Below are 16,536 nucleotides of genomic sequence, written 5' to 3' on the forward strand. Positions count from 1 at the left end.
TGGCTCTTTCTAATAGCTGTGACTTGAAATATTGACTCTGTCTCTGCAACTGCTGAATGTGTGCGGCACACAATATTAAGTTCTGGACTTTACTTTCTTTTTAACTGACACTTAGTGCTTTTCAAAATGGATACTAACTGATAATTGTTTGAGGTGACACATGTAGAACAGTACATTACATAACAGGAATGCATTTCACATTACTTTTGAAACAAAAAGTAAACACATCCATAACAAGGCATTAACTGGTACAACTGGTGTCCTCTCTTGTTGACCATTTAGAACTGGTGTACAGTAGTCCTCTGTGGTAATGCTGATGCTGTTGTGTTGCAGCCTGAAGCTGACCAATGAGGAGATCAAGAGGGCCATCCTGACTATGGACGAACAGGAGGATCTGCCCAAAGACATGCTGGAGCAGGTGGGCCCTCCTCTCTCACTCATACAGCATTTAGCCCTCCTCTCTACTGTAGCGGCTTAATGGCTTTATACCATATAGCAGGTCCCAATTCCCATCCGATCCATCAAATCAAATGTATTTATAAAGCCCTTCTTACATCAGCTGATATCTCAAAGTGCTGTACAGAAACCCAGCCTAAAACCCCAAACAGCTAGCAATGCAGGTGTAGAAGCACGGTGGCTAGGAAAAACTCCCTAGAAAGGCCAGAACCTAGGAAGAAACCTAGAGGAACCAGGCTATGAGGGGTGGCCAGTCCTCTTCTGGCTGTGCTGGGTGAAGATCATAACAGAACATGGCCAAGATGTTAAAATGTTCATAGATGACCAGCAGGGTCAAGTAATAATAATCACAGTGGTTGTTGAGGGTGCAACAGGTCAGCACCTTAGGAGTAAATGTAAGTTGGCTTTTCATAGCCAATCATTCAGAGTATCTCTACCACTCCTGCTGTCTCTAGAGAGTTGAAAACCGCAGGTCTGGGACAGGTAGCACATCCGGTGAACACGTCAGGGTTCCATAGCCGCAGGCAGAACAGTTGAAACTGGAGCAGCAGCACAGCCAGGTGGACTTGGGACAGCAAGGAGTCATCAGGCCAGGTAGTCCTGAGGCATGGTCCTATGGCTCAGGTCCTCTGAGAGAGAATTAGAGAGAGCATACTTAAATTCCCACAGGACACCGGATAAGACAGGAGAAGTACTCCAGATATAACAGACTGACCCTAGCCCCCCGACACAAACTACTGCAGCATAAATACTGGAGGCTGAGACAGGAGGGGTCGGGAGACACTGTGGCCCTGTCCGACGATACCCCCGGACAGGGCCAAACAGGCAGGATAGAACCCCACCCACTTTACCAAAGCACAGCCCCCATGCCACTAGAGGGATATCTTCAACCACCAACTTACCATCTTGAGACAAGACCGAGTATAGCCCACAAAGATCTCCGTCATTGCACAACCCAAGGGGGGGGGGATCATGATCCATCCCCTTAACCCTTCCATGTTTGCAGATCTGAAGGGTCTGGATAGGTATCAGCAGCTTCCACCATTTAGCTTCCACCTTACAGGTGATGCTTTGATGACGACTAATTGATGACGTGTAACCATAAAACTCTGCATTTTTTATACAGTTTGTCACGTTTTCTTCCTTCCTCATCCCCTGTTAAACTTTTCTCAAAACCACTGAGCCTTCATGTTTTTTGTCGCCCCATAATTATGATGGTTACTAGGTGAAATACTATAGTAATTTCAAATAGATGTGAGAGTACTTGAAGGATAATCCAGTTTTATAAGACTTTTTGTTGCTGTTGCTTTAGGGACCTAAATAAGGGGACTGGGTTAGTGACGGATTGGAGTATTTTTAGGGGTGGGGCATGGCCCTGCCCGGATGGCGTAGGTAATTGAGCAAGGGTTTAAAGGATCTGAATGCTGTCTTTACTTAGTAAGGTGGAAACTCGCCTTACCTTACATTTTGCGCCAGAAAGCTCACCACACATTAGCTATCACAGTGAATCTATATGGGGATTAGCATGTGGATGTATAAGATCTCTCTTGGTAACAGTCTTTTCCCCCTGTTGTGTTCCTGTCCAGCTGCTAAAGTTTGTCCCAGAGAAGAGTGATGTGGATCTCCTGGAGGAGCACAAGCATGAGCTGGACCGCATGGCCAAAGCTGACCGCTTCCTCTACGAGATGAGCAGGTACGGACTTCGTTTCGGTATCATAATACAAAATTGGTACTATTACAATGTGTATCACTACATTCCCCATATTAGGCACTTGCCACAGGATGTTATTTTGTTGTTGGTATACTGGAAAATACTCAGGTGCTCTTGGATGACAAGGGAAGTTGACTTAAAAACTACTTAATTGTTAAAAAGTTGTCCTCATCAGGGACTGACTCCATTGTCGGTTTACTGTAACAACACGTTCTGTGTTTATAGTATCACCCTGAAGAAGGCACAGTGATGCTGAAATGTTGGTGTTTTACCCAATAAATTACTGGGAGTTTATACATATGGAGTGTGTGACTGTCTTTGTTTTATAGCTTACAGTTGATTCGCCGTTAGTCATCACCTCTACACTAAATCATTTTCTCTGGGTTTGCGCCAGTTCATGCTTTTTATAGTATTGTAATAAAATGTCAGGAATTTAGACCGATCATTGGGCGGATTCGATAGTGCTGGTCTATGGCCCATGACTTGAATGGTGAGGGAGGAGTGCCCTTCTCAAATGGAACAGTAATCTGCGCCTCTCGGTTATGTTGTCAACAAGGTAGAATGGTGCATCGTCCAGAAACATACAACATCTCTTTTCCATACAGTATGCTAGAATTTTGTTAGGCTTTGAATGGGCCACCAAGCTCATGCCCGGAGGCAGCCCGGTTCCATAACGAATGTAATCAACTTTCACCCAGTGCAAAGCACACCTACCTGGGTGCCCAGGCCAGATTAATTGAATCCCCTCATTGTTTTACAACACCAGGAGCATATGTATGACACACAGTGACACATGCTAGCTGGATGTGAACGTCTTTTTAACATAGATATGCCAAAGAGATTTAACTGCTGAGGGACATCACTCTAGACATTAAAAAGGTGCCAGTGAAGGCCATTGGTCCAGTGAGGGTTTGGGGAGTGTAGAAGGATTGGGATCGTTCTTTAGTAAATCAAATTAACAGCACTGTATTTGGACCTGTTTAGGTCAAATAGATGCTCTCCATTTAATTCACTATGGACTATACTTACGAGATTCAGCCCCCAAACTGTTTAGTTTTTTTTGTGGTGGCAGGTAGCCTAATGGTTAGAGCATTGGGACAGTAACCGAAAGGTCACTAGTTTGAATTCCTGAGCCAACAAGGTGAAAAAACTTTCTGTACCCTTGAGCAAGGCACTTTAATGCTCAAGGGACTTAATTGCACAATGTTCACTCTCCGAGGGTGTCTCAGGGGGAGTTGGGATATGCAAAAAACACATTTCCATTTCAAACCATGTGTAACAAGACAAATAAGCACCCACCAAATTATGATGATTATTAATATTATGTTTTAAGTATAATATATGTGTGTAAATTGTTGATTTCTTTGGATTATTCTTTACCATGAGTCACTGTCTACAAGCTAAGGGGGAGGCTGTGGTTGAGGGGGAGGCTGGTGTGTAGGTGGCGGCAGGCAGCTGAACTTTCCATGTACCTCATATTGTTCATGAATTAATATGAAGCCCCCCTGGGGAGACATTCTCGGCTCGCGCAGCAACAAAGAACAAAACCCCAGGGATAGGGCTCACTGTTTTAATAGCTCTCGCTTTAATGAGCATTCTGTGTTACAAATGAAGATTGGATTACTAGATTACAGGAAGGGAAACAATGTGCAGGTTCTAATGTACAAGTGTAGCACCAGCACCATTTTTTCCATGATGTATCAAGCCGTTTACTATGGGAATAGAGACTTCCTTCCAGGATCTGGCGACGTTTGTGTTTTGGCTTCCTGAAAACATTGTAGCCATGGAAACAGCGTTTGGGCAGGGAGAAGGAAAGGAGCTTCTTTATTAAATGTGCTCTGAGTTTTCCATGTTGGGTATTTAATCCAGTAAGATAATTTGTAAAAGATGTTGCAAAGATGTTGTTTTTTTGTCACAAAACCTCAGAATGAGGTCAAAGTCATTTAACCCCGATTGTTGATCAAATGTATGAACAAAACCCCAAAAAACTGTCTTTCTGTTCAAAAGTTCATGCCCTTCATTTAGGAAGTCATACCATATTACACAAACCGTTTCAGTGGAGCGTTGTATCTATGTAAACTCCTAATGAACCTTTTCACTTCAAACTACAATACAGGATCAACCATTACCAGCAGAGGTTGCAGTCCCTCTACTTCAAAAAGAAGTTTGCTGAAAGAATCGTCGAAGTCAAACCTAAAGTTGAAGGTAGGATTTTCTTTACAATGTTCGATGCTCAAATGATCTACCTTTAAACCATTTTAATAACTGGTCGGACTGTGGAATCAAATGTAAACATACTCTCATGAGAGATGCTGGCAATAATCAAAGCCTGCAGATATAATGCTATCTAAGGTGTTAAAAAGGTACACTATATATACAAAAGTATGTGGACACACCTTCACATTAGTGGATTTGGCTATTTCAGCCACATATGTTGCTGACAGGTGTATAAAATCGAGCACACAGCCATGTGATCGCCATTGACAAACATTGGCAGTAGAATGGCCTTACTGAGGAGCTCAGTGACTTCCAATGTGGCACCGTCGTAGTATGCCACCTTTCCAACAAGTCAGTTCGCCAAATTTCTGTCCTGTTAGAGCTGCCCCGCTCAACTGTAAGTGTTGTTATTGTGAAGTGGAAACGTCTAGGAGCAACAAAGGCTCAGCCGCATAGTGGTAGACCACACATGCTCATAGAATGGGACCCGCCGAGTGCTGAAGCGTGTAAAAATGGTTTGTCGAGATCAGTGTGGAAGAACTTGACTGGCCTGCACAGAGCCCTGACCTCAACCCCATCAAACACCTTTTGGGATGAATTAGAACGCTTACTGCGAGCCAAGCTTTATCGCCCAACATCAGTGTCCAACCTCACTAATGCTCTTGTGGCTGAATGGAAGCAAGTCCCCGCAACAATGTTCCAACATCTAGTGGAAAGCCTTCCCAGAAGAGGGGAGGCTGTTATAGCAGCAAAGGGGGGACCAACTCCATATTAATGACCATGATTTTGGAATGAGATGTTCGACGAGCAGGTGTCCACATACTTTTGGTCATGTAGTGTATGTATGAGACTTTATAGGGACTAGGATGCCATTTGGGATTCAACCAATGTCTTTCGGGGCGGCAGGTAGCCTAGTGGTTAGAGCGTTGGGCCAGTAACCGAAAGGTTGCTAGATCAAATCTCCGAGCTGACAAGGTAAAAATCTGTCCTTCTGCCCCTAAACAAGGCAGTTAACCCATTGTTCCCTGGTAGACCGTCATTGTAAATAAGAATTTGTTCTTAACAGACTTACATTTTTATTTAACCTTTATTTAACTAGGCATCCTCATAACTTCTTCTTGTCCCCAGCTCTAACCAGGGCCTCTAAAGAGATGCTGCAGAGCCGCAACCTCAAGCAGCTTCTGGAAGTGGTCCTGGCCTTTGGTAACTACATGAACAAGGGCCAGAGGGGAAACGCCTATGGCTTCAAAGTGTCCTCACTCAACAAGATCGCTGACACCAAGTCCAGCATTGACAAGTAAGAAATGGTCTGGTTTATATATCATATATATACTCAATTGATATGAAAAATGACTTGTACTGTACATAGGAGACCTGTCCAAATGACACAACTCTAAGTTTAAAAGAGAATGACGTTGTGTTTGATGTATATGATGTTTGTGTTTGTAGGAACATTACTCTGCTGCATTACCTGATCACCATCCTGGAGCAGAAGTATCCCAAAGTGGCTGTGTTCCAGGAGGAGCTTCAGAGTGTTCCAGAGGCAGCTAAAGTCAAGTAAGAACTGCTGCTAAGGATGACTGAATCAGAACCCCCCCTCCACCCAAATCACACACACACACACGCACTACCGATACTGTTTCATAAACCTAAGTTGCTTTCATGTCTGTGTAGCAATTGTGTGTAATTAATCTTGTAACAACAGTGTAAAAGTTGAGTCTTCCTCTCTAAGCTAAATTTATGGTGCCTGACTTTAAGTGGAAAATGTGAAAGGTTAAGACCGTATTGCTGTGTGTGTTGCCTTACAAACCTTGTTTACATAGAGGGTCAAATGTCATATTTATATTGTCTGGATTTGTCAGAGGCACAGGTTGTCCTTAATGCCCCTAATTCAAATGTGTGAAGTGTGAACCCGAGAACCTTTGGTAGGTCAAGGTGTTTCCTGTCTTACCAGAAGAAAGCAATAGTATAGCAAACAGCATAATCCATAGATTTAAGGAAACCTAAAACGGTAAGAAAACATGTTGCAAATAAAGATAATCTAGTTAGTTTCTGTTAAAACCTAGTGAACCCTGAATCTATTTCTTTCCTGAGTGAGAAGGGAGGAAGTTGGGTTTTATTGTCTCACATTTCATGTCTCTAAGTTATAGCTTGATTGGAGAACAGATGGTTTGTAATTGCTTCATGTGAATAAACTCCAGTCCCTCTCTTTCCCTTTCCTCTCCTCTTATCCACAGTATGACAGAGCTGGAGAAAGACATTAACAATCTACGCTCTGGTCTGAAGAGTGTGGAGCTGGTGAGTGGCCATTTTATGTTGGTTTCCCTTAATGAAGCCACACATGATATCTCAGGCAGTGTAATTAGGCTTACACTCCTCTACCAAGGGCATGGTACTGTGCTCTTGTGTTGTGGGTTGTCTGATGGCAATCATGTAATTCTCCTGTAATGCTGTTCCCTGTAGGAGCTGGATTTCCAGAGAGGTCTTCCTCAGGTTTCGGGGGATAAGTTTGTGTCTGTGGTGAGCCATTTCATCACTGTGGCCAGCTTCAGCTTTTCAGAAGTGGATGATTCTCTGACTGAGGCCAAGGAGCTGGTGAGAACGGGGGGGGGGGGGGGCAGGCAGAGGGCTGGGGACCATGCTGTCTGTCTGTCTGTCTGTCTGTCTGTCTGTCTGTCTGTCTGTCTGTATGTGAGGACAAAGCCCTTCAGACCACGGCAACTTGACAAGAACACTCATGGTTACACTCAATATGGGTATTGGTTCACCCATCACAGAACACTGACTTGAATGGGAATGTACATTCTAGTAGTTGTATTTCTATGGGGCTGGGGTCGTGTTGTCCATCTTTCCCCTCCTCTCCACAACTAGGAGCTCTGATAGAGCTATAAAAAATAATAGATGGGCATTGCAAATCCTGTAACATTATCCTTGGCCACATAACCAAGTAGGTAGCACACAGTCTTCTTACTGCAGCTTTGAAGTCACCCTTTAAAGATCGAAACAACTCATATATCTGGGAATGCTATGCCTCGTGTTTCACTGTATTTCACCGACATAGTAACTCGAGCACAGTATGGCTTACAGTCTACCTGTGTGGACATTGGAACCTCTGAATATATGCAGTTAGTGTTTAACTAAGATGGGTCAAGGCTATCAATTTCAAAGGCGTGGTCCCCCCCCCCCGTGCCATGTGGAATATATTTGATACATGTGCAGGGGATAGAGGGTTATTTATGTGTCAAATTACACTTTACAATGACAGGGAGGAAGACAATATCTCTGTTGGGATTAGACCCTGTGTCAAATACTATTCGAAATCTTTCAAATACTGAGTGTTTGCCCTTCCCTGTCTGGAGTGCCAGGTGAACATTTGCAACAGTTCCGTTGGTTCCAATGTGCCAGACAAGCTCAATCAAGCCAAGAAAATGTATTAGTTAGGATTTAAAATAGTATTTAAACCCAGGTGGGATGGGGTAGGTTCTGATTTAAAGCTAGATTAATCAACCAGGCAACAAGGTCTCACACATTCATCCCTAGTGTATCACTGAAAGAATGTTCACCTACATTCACACAGAATCACCTGTGACACACAGACTGCATTTCATTACATCTTGATGACGGATCACAGATTCTCCTTTTTCTTTCTAGGAAAGAAAGTTTGACCATCTTGAAGTACTTGGTGTCTAACTTTGTTTTCTCTCCAGTTTCTGAAGGCAGTGCAGCATTTTGGAGAGGATGCAACCCGTATGCAGCCTGACGAGTTCTTTGGAATCTTCGACCAATTCCTGCAGGCGTTCGCTGACGCTAAGCAGGAGAATGAGAACATGCGCAGACGCAAGGAGGAAGAGGAACGACGGGCCCGCATGGAAGCACAGGTTAGATTGTTAAGATTGTCTATCTCCAACCACAACACTAGAGAGAGTCGCCTATGGTCACCATTTCACCACCCATTCATTATGTAAGAATTATTACAAATGGGTATCAAACTAGTGTTTGTGAGATTACACAATACGCAAGCTACTCTTGACCTAGTCACACTCAAATGTAGGTCAAGAGTAGTGCTCATTTACTCAGTATTGTAAATGAGCACTACTCTTGTACCGCTGTACTGCTCATTTACTCAATACACCAAATACAATGCTACTGTAAGTGTGAGTCACTAAGTTCCTCCTGTTTTGTTCCCTCAGCTGAAGGAGCAGAGGGAGAAGGAGCGCAAGGCCAAGAAGGCAAAGGAGAACTGTGAGGAGGACGGTGAATTCGATGACCTCGTTTCAGCCCTGCGCTCCGGGGAGGTGTTCGATAAGGACTTGTCCAAGATGAAACGCAACCGCAAACGCGTCAACTCATCAGCTGAGACCAGCAGGGAGCGACCCGTCACCAAACTGAACCTCTGAAACAACTGATCCTGTCTTACTGGAGCTAAGCTATGCTGCCCTCTGGTGTCCTGGCATGAGCCTAGTGCCCCCAGTTTTGGGAGTGGACAGAATTCACTTCTAAAATGGAACTGAGCAGGAAAGGGGGTGGACAGACCTCTACTTACTCTTCTCCTACTCAAGCAACAATAACACAGAGATTGTGTCCATCTGGAAACAGACATATAAGATATTACCTCCTCTGAAAACCATGAACTATGGATAAGGAGTGATTCTCTAAGCTATTTGTGTTAATTGCCAAAACCTACATGTTTAAAATGCTGTGCTCTGAATGACAGTTTTTCTCCTGTCGTGGATGGGACACTTTTTTTAATAACATAGGGCTGTTGCCCTGGAGTAGGACACTCTTCTTGACCCTTCCTACCTGCAAAAATTAGCAGGAAGTGGAATGGAAAGCCAGGGGTCACACGCGCACACACCGGCTGCGACACATTTCCTCTTTTAAACGGGAGAAAGTGGAACTTCTTTCCTGCTATTGTGTTCAGTCAGTCAGACACCTCTAGAGAGTACAGTAGAGGATGCCAACCCCATGCAGAGAAACAGTGTCTCTTGAAGCACAATCCATCATGTATGAATTACGTTTTTGAGATGAGCAAAAAAGCATAACAAGAAACACATTTTAATACTGTTTTTAATCACAATTTTGCAAAGACCTAATTTAGATATTAAAAACCAAATCAAAGATGCAATATTACCATTTTATTAGAGCCTATAACTTTCATCTATAAAATACTCCATTAGAACTGAAATATACAGTATTTTAGAAGAGTAGGATCTAATTTTAGGCCTGCTGACTTGAAAAGACAGTGTCACTGTTTCTATATTATTCGAAGAGTTACCAAAAATAATTGCTCTTCCTCTGGTCATCCTTACACACGGAGGATATCAGTCTGGAAACTATGCAGCCCAACATTTGTTTTTGTGTTCATTACTGCCATGTACCAGTCAAAAGTTTGGACACCTACTCGTTCAAGGGCGTTTCTTTATGTGTACTATTTTTTATATTGTAGAATAATAGTGACGACGTCTAAACTATGAAATAACACATATAGAACCATGTAGTAAGCAAAAATATGTTAAACAAATCCAAATATATTATACAGTTTTGATTCTTCAAAGTAGCCACCCTTTGCCGTGAATGACAGCTTTGCACACTCTTGGCATTCTCTCAACCAGCTTCATGAGGAATGCTTTTCCAACAGCCTTGAAGGAGTTCCCACATATGCTGAGCACTTGTTGGCTGCTTTTCCTTCACTCTGCAGTCCAACTCATCTCGAACCATCTCAACCCTGTTGAGGTCGGGTGATTGTGGAGGCCAGGTCATCTGATGCAGCACTCCATCACTCTCCTTGGTCAAATAGCCCTTACACAGCCTGGAGGTGTGTTTTGATCATTGTCCTGTTGAAAAACAAATGATAGTCCCACTAAGACCAAACCAAATGAGATGGCGTATCGCTACAGAATGCTGTGGTAGCCATGCTGGTTAAGTGTGCCTTGAATTCTAAATAAATCACAGACAGTGTCACCAGCAAAGCACCCCTACACAATCACACCTCCTTCTCCATGCTTCACGGTGGGAACCACACATGCGGAGATCATCCGTTCACCTACTCTGCGTCTCACAACCAAAAATCTCAAATATGTACTCATCAGACCAAAGGACGGATTTCCACCGGTCTAATGTCCATTGCTCGTGTTCTTGCCATAATATGGACTTGGTCTTTTACCAAATAGGGCCATCTTCTGTATAACACCCCTACCTAGTCACAAAACAACTGATTGGCTCAAACACATAAAGAAGGAAAGAAATTCCACAAATGTACTTTTAAGAAGGCACACATGTTTCATTGAAATGTATTCCAGGTGACTACCTCATGAAGCTGGTTGAGAGAATGCCAAGAGTGTCATTAAGGCAAAGGGTGGCTACATTGAAGAATCTTAAATATAATTTTTTTTTTTTTTTACTACATGATTCCATATGTTATTTAACAGTTTTGATTATTCTACAATGTAGACAATAGTACAAATAAACAAAAACCCTGGAACGAGTAGCTGTGTCCAAACTTTTGACTGGTACTGTATGTGTATATTATGTACATACTGTATGCCCGTTCCAGTGTCACCTCACTTGACTCTCAAAAAAATCTAGGCGGCAGTCTTCCTTCTCACTACAGTTTTCAGCCATTAGCTTCGCCCATGAGTGGTCATTTGAACTACAAACGTTAATCATTGCTTGCGATGCGGCTTTCGAAACATATGGCCCTTATCTTTCATCAGAAAGAATCCTTCAAATATAAAATATACACTTACTGTAGCAGTTTTGCACAGATCCAGCTATGGGTGCCTTCATCTGACAAAATGCCACTTCCCGAACTTCAGCTTACACAGGTGTGACGAGCACCGTCTTCTGTAATTAGCACAGGTGGTTGCCTCTTCCGTCTGTTTTCCGAAAAAACAAGCGCTGTAACATAGAGATATGGCCGTGTGGGAACCCTAACCCTATCAAGGTCTTTATCAATTGAACCTTTTTTTGCTGATCTATAATGCTTCCAAAGCCGTACCGCAAGCGATGTGTTATTGTTCAGATTCAGCGTCGGGGCTCATAACAAAACTCCCCTGTACAGAAGACGCCTTCATCCAACGTGTGTAATGGAATGGAACTGAGAGTCAAGACCATGGGCTATTCCTCACTATAACATGTACAGCAGAAAGATTTCAGTTATTTAGTCTTCCCCAATTAGTAAAACCTTTTCTCAAACCTTTGGTCACATTTCTACCAACACCCTCCTTACTTAACTGTGTGATAGCATGTCTGATGAATGTGGATTCTTTCAATACAGCTTTATTATTATTTAAACAACTTTCTATTTCGAAACTAAAGTAATAAACTTGGATGTTAATTATCTGTTGAATCTGTTTTTTTTTTTAATGTTTACAAGCCAAAACTACAACCAGTAATTCATCTCGGATTGTATTAAACTGTATTTCTGTTTTCCAGAAATAAAGACTGGTATTCATCTCAGAGTTATAGTAAGGAGCATCCTCTGGTGGCCAATGTGCAAAAGTATCTATTTTTTGGGTTCCATTTCCATGTTTTCAAGACATTCTTTGAGCACACAAATTTGCTTGTTAATTGTATTACTTTGGATACTATTCAATTCAGAAAGCATTATGAGTAGGGACTTGATCTCTGATAAAACCTCTGGCAACATAGACAGCAATAGTAATGACGTCTTTTTGTAGGCACTAACTCCGCCATGGCTTCTTGGCCAAAACCTATGGGGAAATGAATGAACGCCAAAAATAAAGGTCTGTGGTAAAAACATGAGAGAATCTTCATCAGCTAACGTCACTTAGTACATTTTTAAGGATTTATGTAGTCAAAATCACATAAAGCACAAAAAGGCTTCATAATTCATAAAGGTCATGTTAACTGACTGATATTATCTCATAGAACAAAATGTATAAGTTGTCTTAAACCTGTGTTAACCTCAGACCTTATTTTCTGTTGAGTGTGAAAACCCCAGCAGCATTGCACCTACTACCATACCCCGTTCAAAGGCACTTAAATCTTTTGTCATGCCCATTCACCCTCTGAATGGCACCCATACACAATCCATGTGTCAAGGTAAAACATTTTTTTAATATAACCTGTTCCCCCTTCATCTACACTGACTGAAGTGGATTTAACAAGTGACATCAATATAGGATCATAGCTTTCAATTGAATTCGCCTGGTCAGTCTATGTCATGGAAAGAGCAGGTGCTCTAAATGTTTGAAAAGTCAAAATATTATTTATCAGCTGATCACCAATAAAACAAAATTCAACTCACAGCTTGTTTTGTACACTCTTAGGGAAAAAAGGTGCTAGAAACATATAGGGTTCTTCATTTTGTTCCCATAGGGTAACACTTTTCGGTGCTACACTATGTAGGGTACTTCATAGAATCCCCTGTAAATGGTTATCTCTCTATGAAGGGTTTTGCAGATAATTATTTTCTCTTTGAAGTGTTCTTCCTAGAACCCTCCATGAATGGTTCAAGCAGCCTTATTAGCCTTTAAAAAATATATTTGTATGACAATTTTGCATATATCATAAAATCTGGTGTTAGGAAACTCCAGGTTTACAGGCCACATCAGGCCTGCAAGTCACATAATGCTGGTTTGCAAAGTGATATGTAATTCCTATTGGAATCCAGCCAGAGTGAGGCTGTTCAACAATTGGTACTTTTAATCACCCGCTACCTGCATTCAGAATGTCTGCCATAGTATGGAAGATTGAATAATGGGACTACCAAAAGCTACTAAACTGGAACAAACATCTCGGTAACAGTAATGGGTACAAAATAAAGTCAAACTACTTACAGATTGGATTAGTTTAGAAAAATGTATGTTTGATATTTGTGTAGCATAAGATTATACAACCAATCAATGTACAGTTGAAGTCGAAAGTTTACATACACTTAGGTTGGAGGCATTAACTCGTTTTTCAACCACTCCACAAATTGTTAACAAACTATAGTTTTGGCAAGTCGGTTAGGACATCTACTTTGTGCATGACACAAGTAATTTTTCCAGCAATTGTTTACAGACAGATTATTTCACTTAGAATTCACTGTATCACAATTCCAATGGGTCAGAAGTTTACATACACTAAATTGACTGTGCCTTGAACAGCTTGGATAATTCCAGAAATTGATGTCATGGCTTTAGAAGCTTCTGATAGGCTAAATGACATCATTTGAGTCAATTGGGGGTGTACCTGGGGATGTATTTCAAGGCCTACCTTTAAACGCAGTGCCTCTTTCCTTGACATCATGGGAAAATCAAAAGAAATCAGCCAAGTCCTCAGAATTTTTTGTGTAGACCTCCATAAGTCTGGTTCATCCTTGAGAGCAATATCCAAACGCCTGAAGGTACCACGTTCATCTGTACAAACAATAGTACGCAAGTATAAACACCATGGGACCACACAGCCGTCATACCTCTCAGGAAGGAGACGTGTTCTGTCTCCTAGAGATGAATGTACTTTGGTGCGAAAAGTGCAAATCAATCCCAGAACAACAGCAAAGGACCTTGTGAAGTTGCTGGAGGAAATGGGTACAAAAGTATCTATATCCACAGTAAAACGAGTCTTATATCGTCGTAACCTGAAAGGCCGCTCAGCAAGGAAGAAGCCACTGCTCCAAAACCGCCATAAAAAAGCCAAACTACGGTTTGCAACTGCACATGGGGACAAAGATTGTACTTTTTGGAGAAATGTCCACTGGTCTGATGAAACAAAAATATAACTGTTTGGCCAGAATGACCATTGTTATGTTTGAAGGAAAAGGGGGAGGCTTGCAAGCCAAAGAACATCATCCCAACCGTGAAGCATGGGGGTGGCAGCATCATGTTGTGACGGTGCTTTCCTGCAGGAGGGACTGGTGCAATTCACAAAATAGATGGCATCATGAGGAAAGAAAATTAAATGAGTTACCAAAAATAATTGCTCTTCCTCTGGTCATCCTTATACACGGAGGATATCAGTCTGGAAACTATGCAGCCCAACATTTGTTGTTGTGTTCATTACTGCCATGTACCAGTCAAAAGTTTGGACACCTACTCGTTCAAGGGCGTTTCTTTATGTGTACTATTTTTTACATTGTAGAATAGTAGTGACAACGTCTAAACTATGAAATAACACATTTGGAACCATGTAGTAAGCAGAAATATGTTAAACAAATCCAAATATATTATACAGTTTTGATTCTTCAAAGTAGCCACCCTTTGCCGTGAATGACAGCTTTGCACACTCTTGGCATTCTCTCAACCAGCTTCATGAGGAATGCTTTTCCAACAGCCTTGAAGGAGTTCCCACATATGCTGAGCACTTGTTGGCTGCTTTTCCTTCACTCTGCAGTCCAACTCATCTCGAACCATCTCAACCCTGTTGAGGTCGGGTGATTGTGGAGGCCAGGTCATCTGATGCAGCACTCCATCACTCTCCTTGGTCAAATAGCCCTTACACAGCCTGGAGGTATGTTTTGATCATTGTCCTGTTGAAAAACAAATGATAGTCCCACTAAGACCAAACCAGATGAGATGGCGTATCGCTACAGAATGCTGTGGTAGCCATGCTGGTTAAGTGTGCCTTGAATTCTAAATAAATCACAGACAGTGTCACCAGCAAAGCACCCCTACACAATCACACCTCCTTCTCCATGCTTCACGGTAGGAACCACACATGCAGAGATCATCCGTTCACCTACTCTGCGTCTCACAACCAAAAATCTCAAATATGTACTCATCAGACCAAAGGACGGATTTCCACCGGTCTAATGTCCATTGCTCGTGTTCTTGCCATAATATGGACTTGGTCTTTTACCAAATAGGGCCATCTTCTGTATAACACCCCTACCTTGTCACAAAACAACTGATTGGCTCAAACGCATAAAGAAGGAAAGAAATTCCACAAATGTACTTTTAAGAAGGCACACATGTTTCATTGAAATGTATTCCAGGTGACTACCTCATGAAGCTGGTTGAGAGAATGCCAAGAGTGTCATTAAGGCAAAGGGTGGCTACATTGAAGAATCTCAAATATAAAATATATTTGATTTTTTTTTACTACATGATTCCATATGTTATTTAATAGTTTTGATTATTCTACAATGTAGACAATAGTACAAATAAACAAAAACCCTGGAACGAGTAGCTGTGTCCAAACTTTTGACTGGTACTGTATGTGTATATTATGTACATACTGTATGCCCGTTCCAGTGTCACCTCACTTGACTCTCAAAAAAATCTAGGCGGCAGTCTTCCTTCTCACTACAGTTTTCAGCCATTAGCTTCGCCCATGAGTGGTCATTTGAACTACAAACGTTAATCATTGCTTGCGATGCGGCTTTCGAAACATATGGCCCTTATCTTTCATCAGAAAGAATCCTTCAAATATAAAATATACACTTACTGTAGCAGTTTTGCACAGATCCAGCTATGGGTGCCTTCATCTGACAAAATGACACTTCCCGAAATTCGCTTACACAGGTGTGACGAGCACCGTCTTCTGTAATTAGCACAGGTGGTTGCCTCTTCCGTCTGTTTTCCGAAAAAACAAGCGCTGTAACATAGAGATATGGCCGTGTGGGAACCCTAACCCTATCAAGGTCTTTATCAATTGAACCTTTTTTTGCTGATCTATAATGCTTCCAAAGCCGTACCGCAAGCGATGTGTTATTGTTCAGATTCAGCGTCGGGGCTCATAACAAAACTCCCCTGTACAGAAGACGCCTTCATCCAACGTGTGTAATGGAATGGAACTGAGAGTCAAGACCATGGGCTATTCCTCACTATAACATGTACAGCAGAAAGATTTCAGTTATTTAGTCTTCCCCAATTAGTAAAACCTTTTCTCAAACCTTTGGTCACATTTCTACCAACACCCTCCTTACTTAACTGTGTGATAGCATGTCTGATGAATATGGATTCTTTCAATACAGCTTTATTATTATTTAAACAACTTTCTATTTCGAAACTAAAGTAATAAACTTGGATGTTAATTATCTGTTGAATCTGTTTTTTTTTTAATGTTTACAAGCCAAAACTACAACCAGTAATTCATCTCGGATTGTATTAAACTGTATTTCTGTTTTCCAGAAATAAAGACTGGTATTCATCTCAGAGTTATAGTAAGGAGCATCCTCTGGTGGCCAATGTGCAAAAGTATCTATT

At 41.8% G+C, this 16,536-nt stretch overlaps 1 protein-coding gene across 4 annotated transcripts in view; it reads left to right on the forward strand.

The window, feature by feature from the left end:
- LOC135508013 (disheveled-associated activator of morphogenesis 1-like) overlaps nucleotides 1–11,725 on the forward strand; it is an 80,287-nt gene extending 68,562 nt beyond the window's left edge. For all 4 annotated transcript variants that reach the window (XM_064927887.1, XM_064927886.1, XM_064927888.1 and 1 more), the window contains 9 exons: nucleotides 334–418; nucleotides 2,043–2,149; nucleotides 4,284–4,372; nucleotides 5,513–5,681; nucleotides 5,834–5,941; nucleotides 6,622–6,682; nucleotides 6,848–6,979; nucleotides 8,092–8,262; nucleotides 8,575–11,725. In XM_064927887.1, coding sequence (XP_064783959.1) covers nucleotides 334–418; nucleotides 2,043–2,149; nucleotides 4,284–4,372; nucleotides 5,513–5,681; nucleotides 5,834–5,941; nucleotides 6,622–6,682; nucleotides 6,848–6,979; nucleotides 8,092–8,262; nucleotides 8,575–8,781 — 1,129 coding nt within the window. In that variant the 3' untranslated portion in view covers nucleotides 8,782–11,725. The remainder of the gene's footprint in view (nucleotides 1–333; nucleotides 419–2,042; nucleotides 2,150–4,283; nucleotides 4,373–5,512; nucleotides 5,682–5,833; nucleotides 5,942–6,621; nucleotides 6,683–6,847; nucleotides 6,980–8,091; nucleotides 8,263–8,574) is intronic.
- Nucleotides 11,726–16,536: the final 4,811 nt, after the last annotated feature.

Source organism: Oncorhynchus masou, chromosome 21 (assembly GCF_036934945.1).
Source record: "Oncorhynchus masou masou isolate Uvic2021 chromosome 21, UVic_Omas_1.1, whole genome shotgun sequence".
NCBI lineage: Eukaryota > Metazoa > Chordata > Actinopteri > Salmoniformes > Salmonidae > Oncorhynchus > Oncorhynchus masou.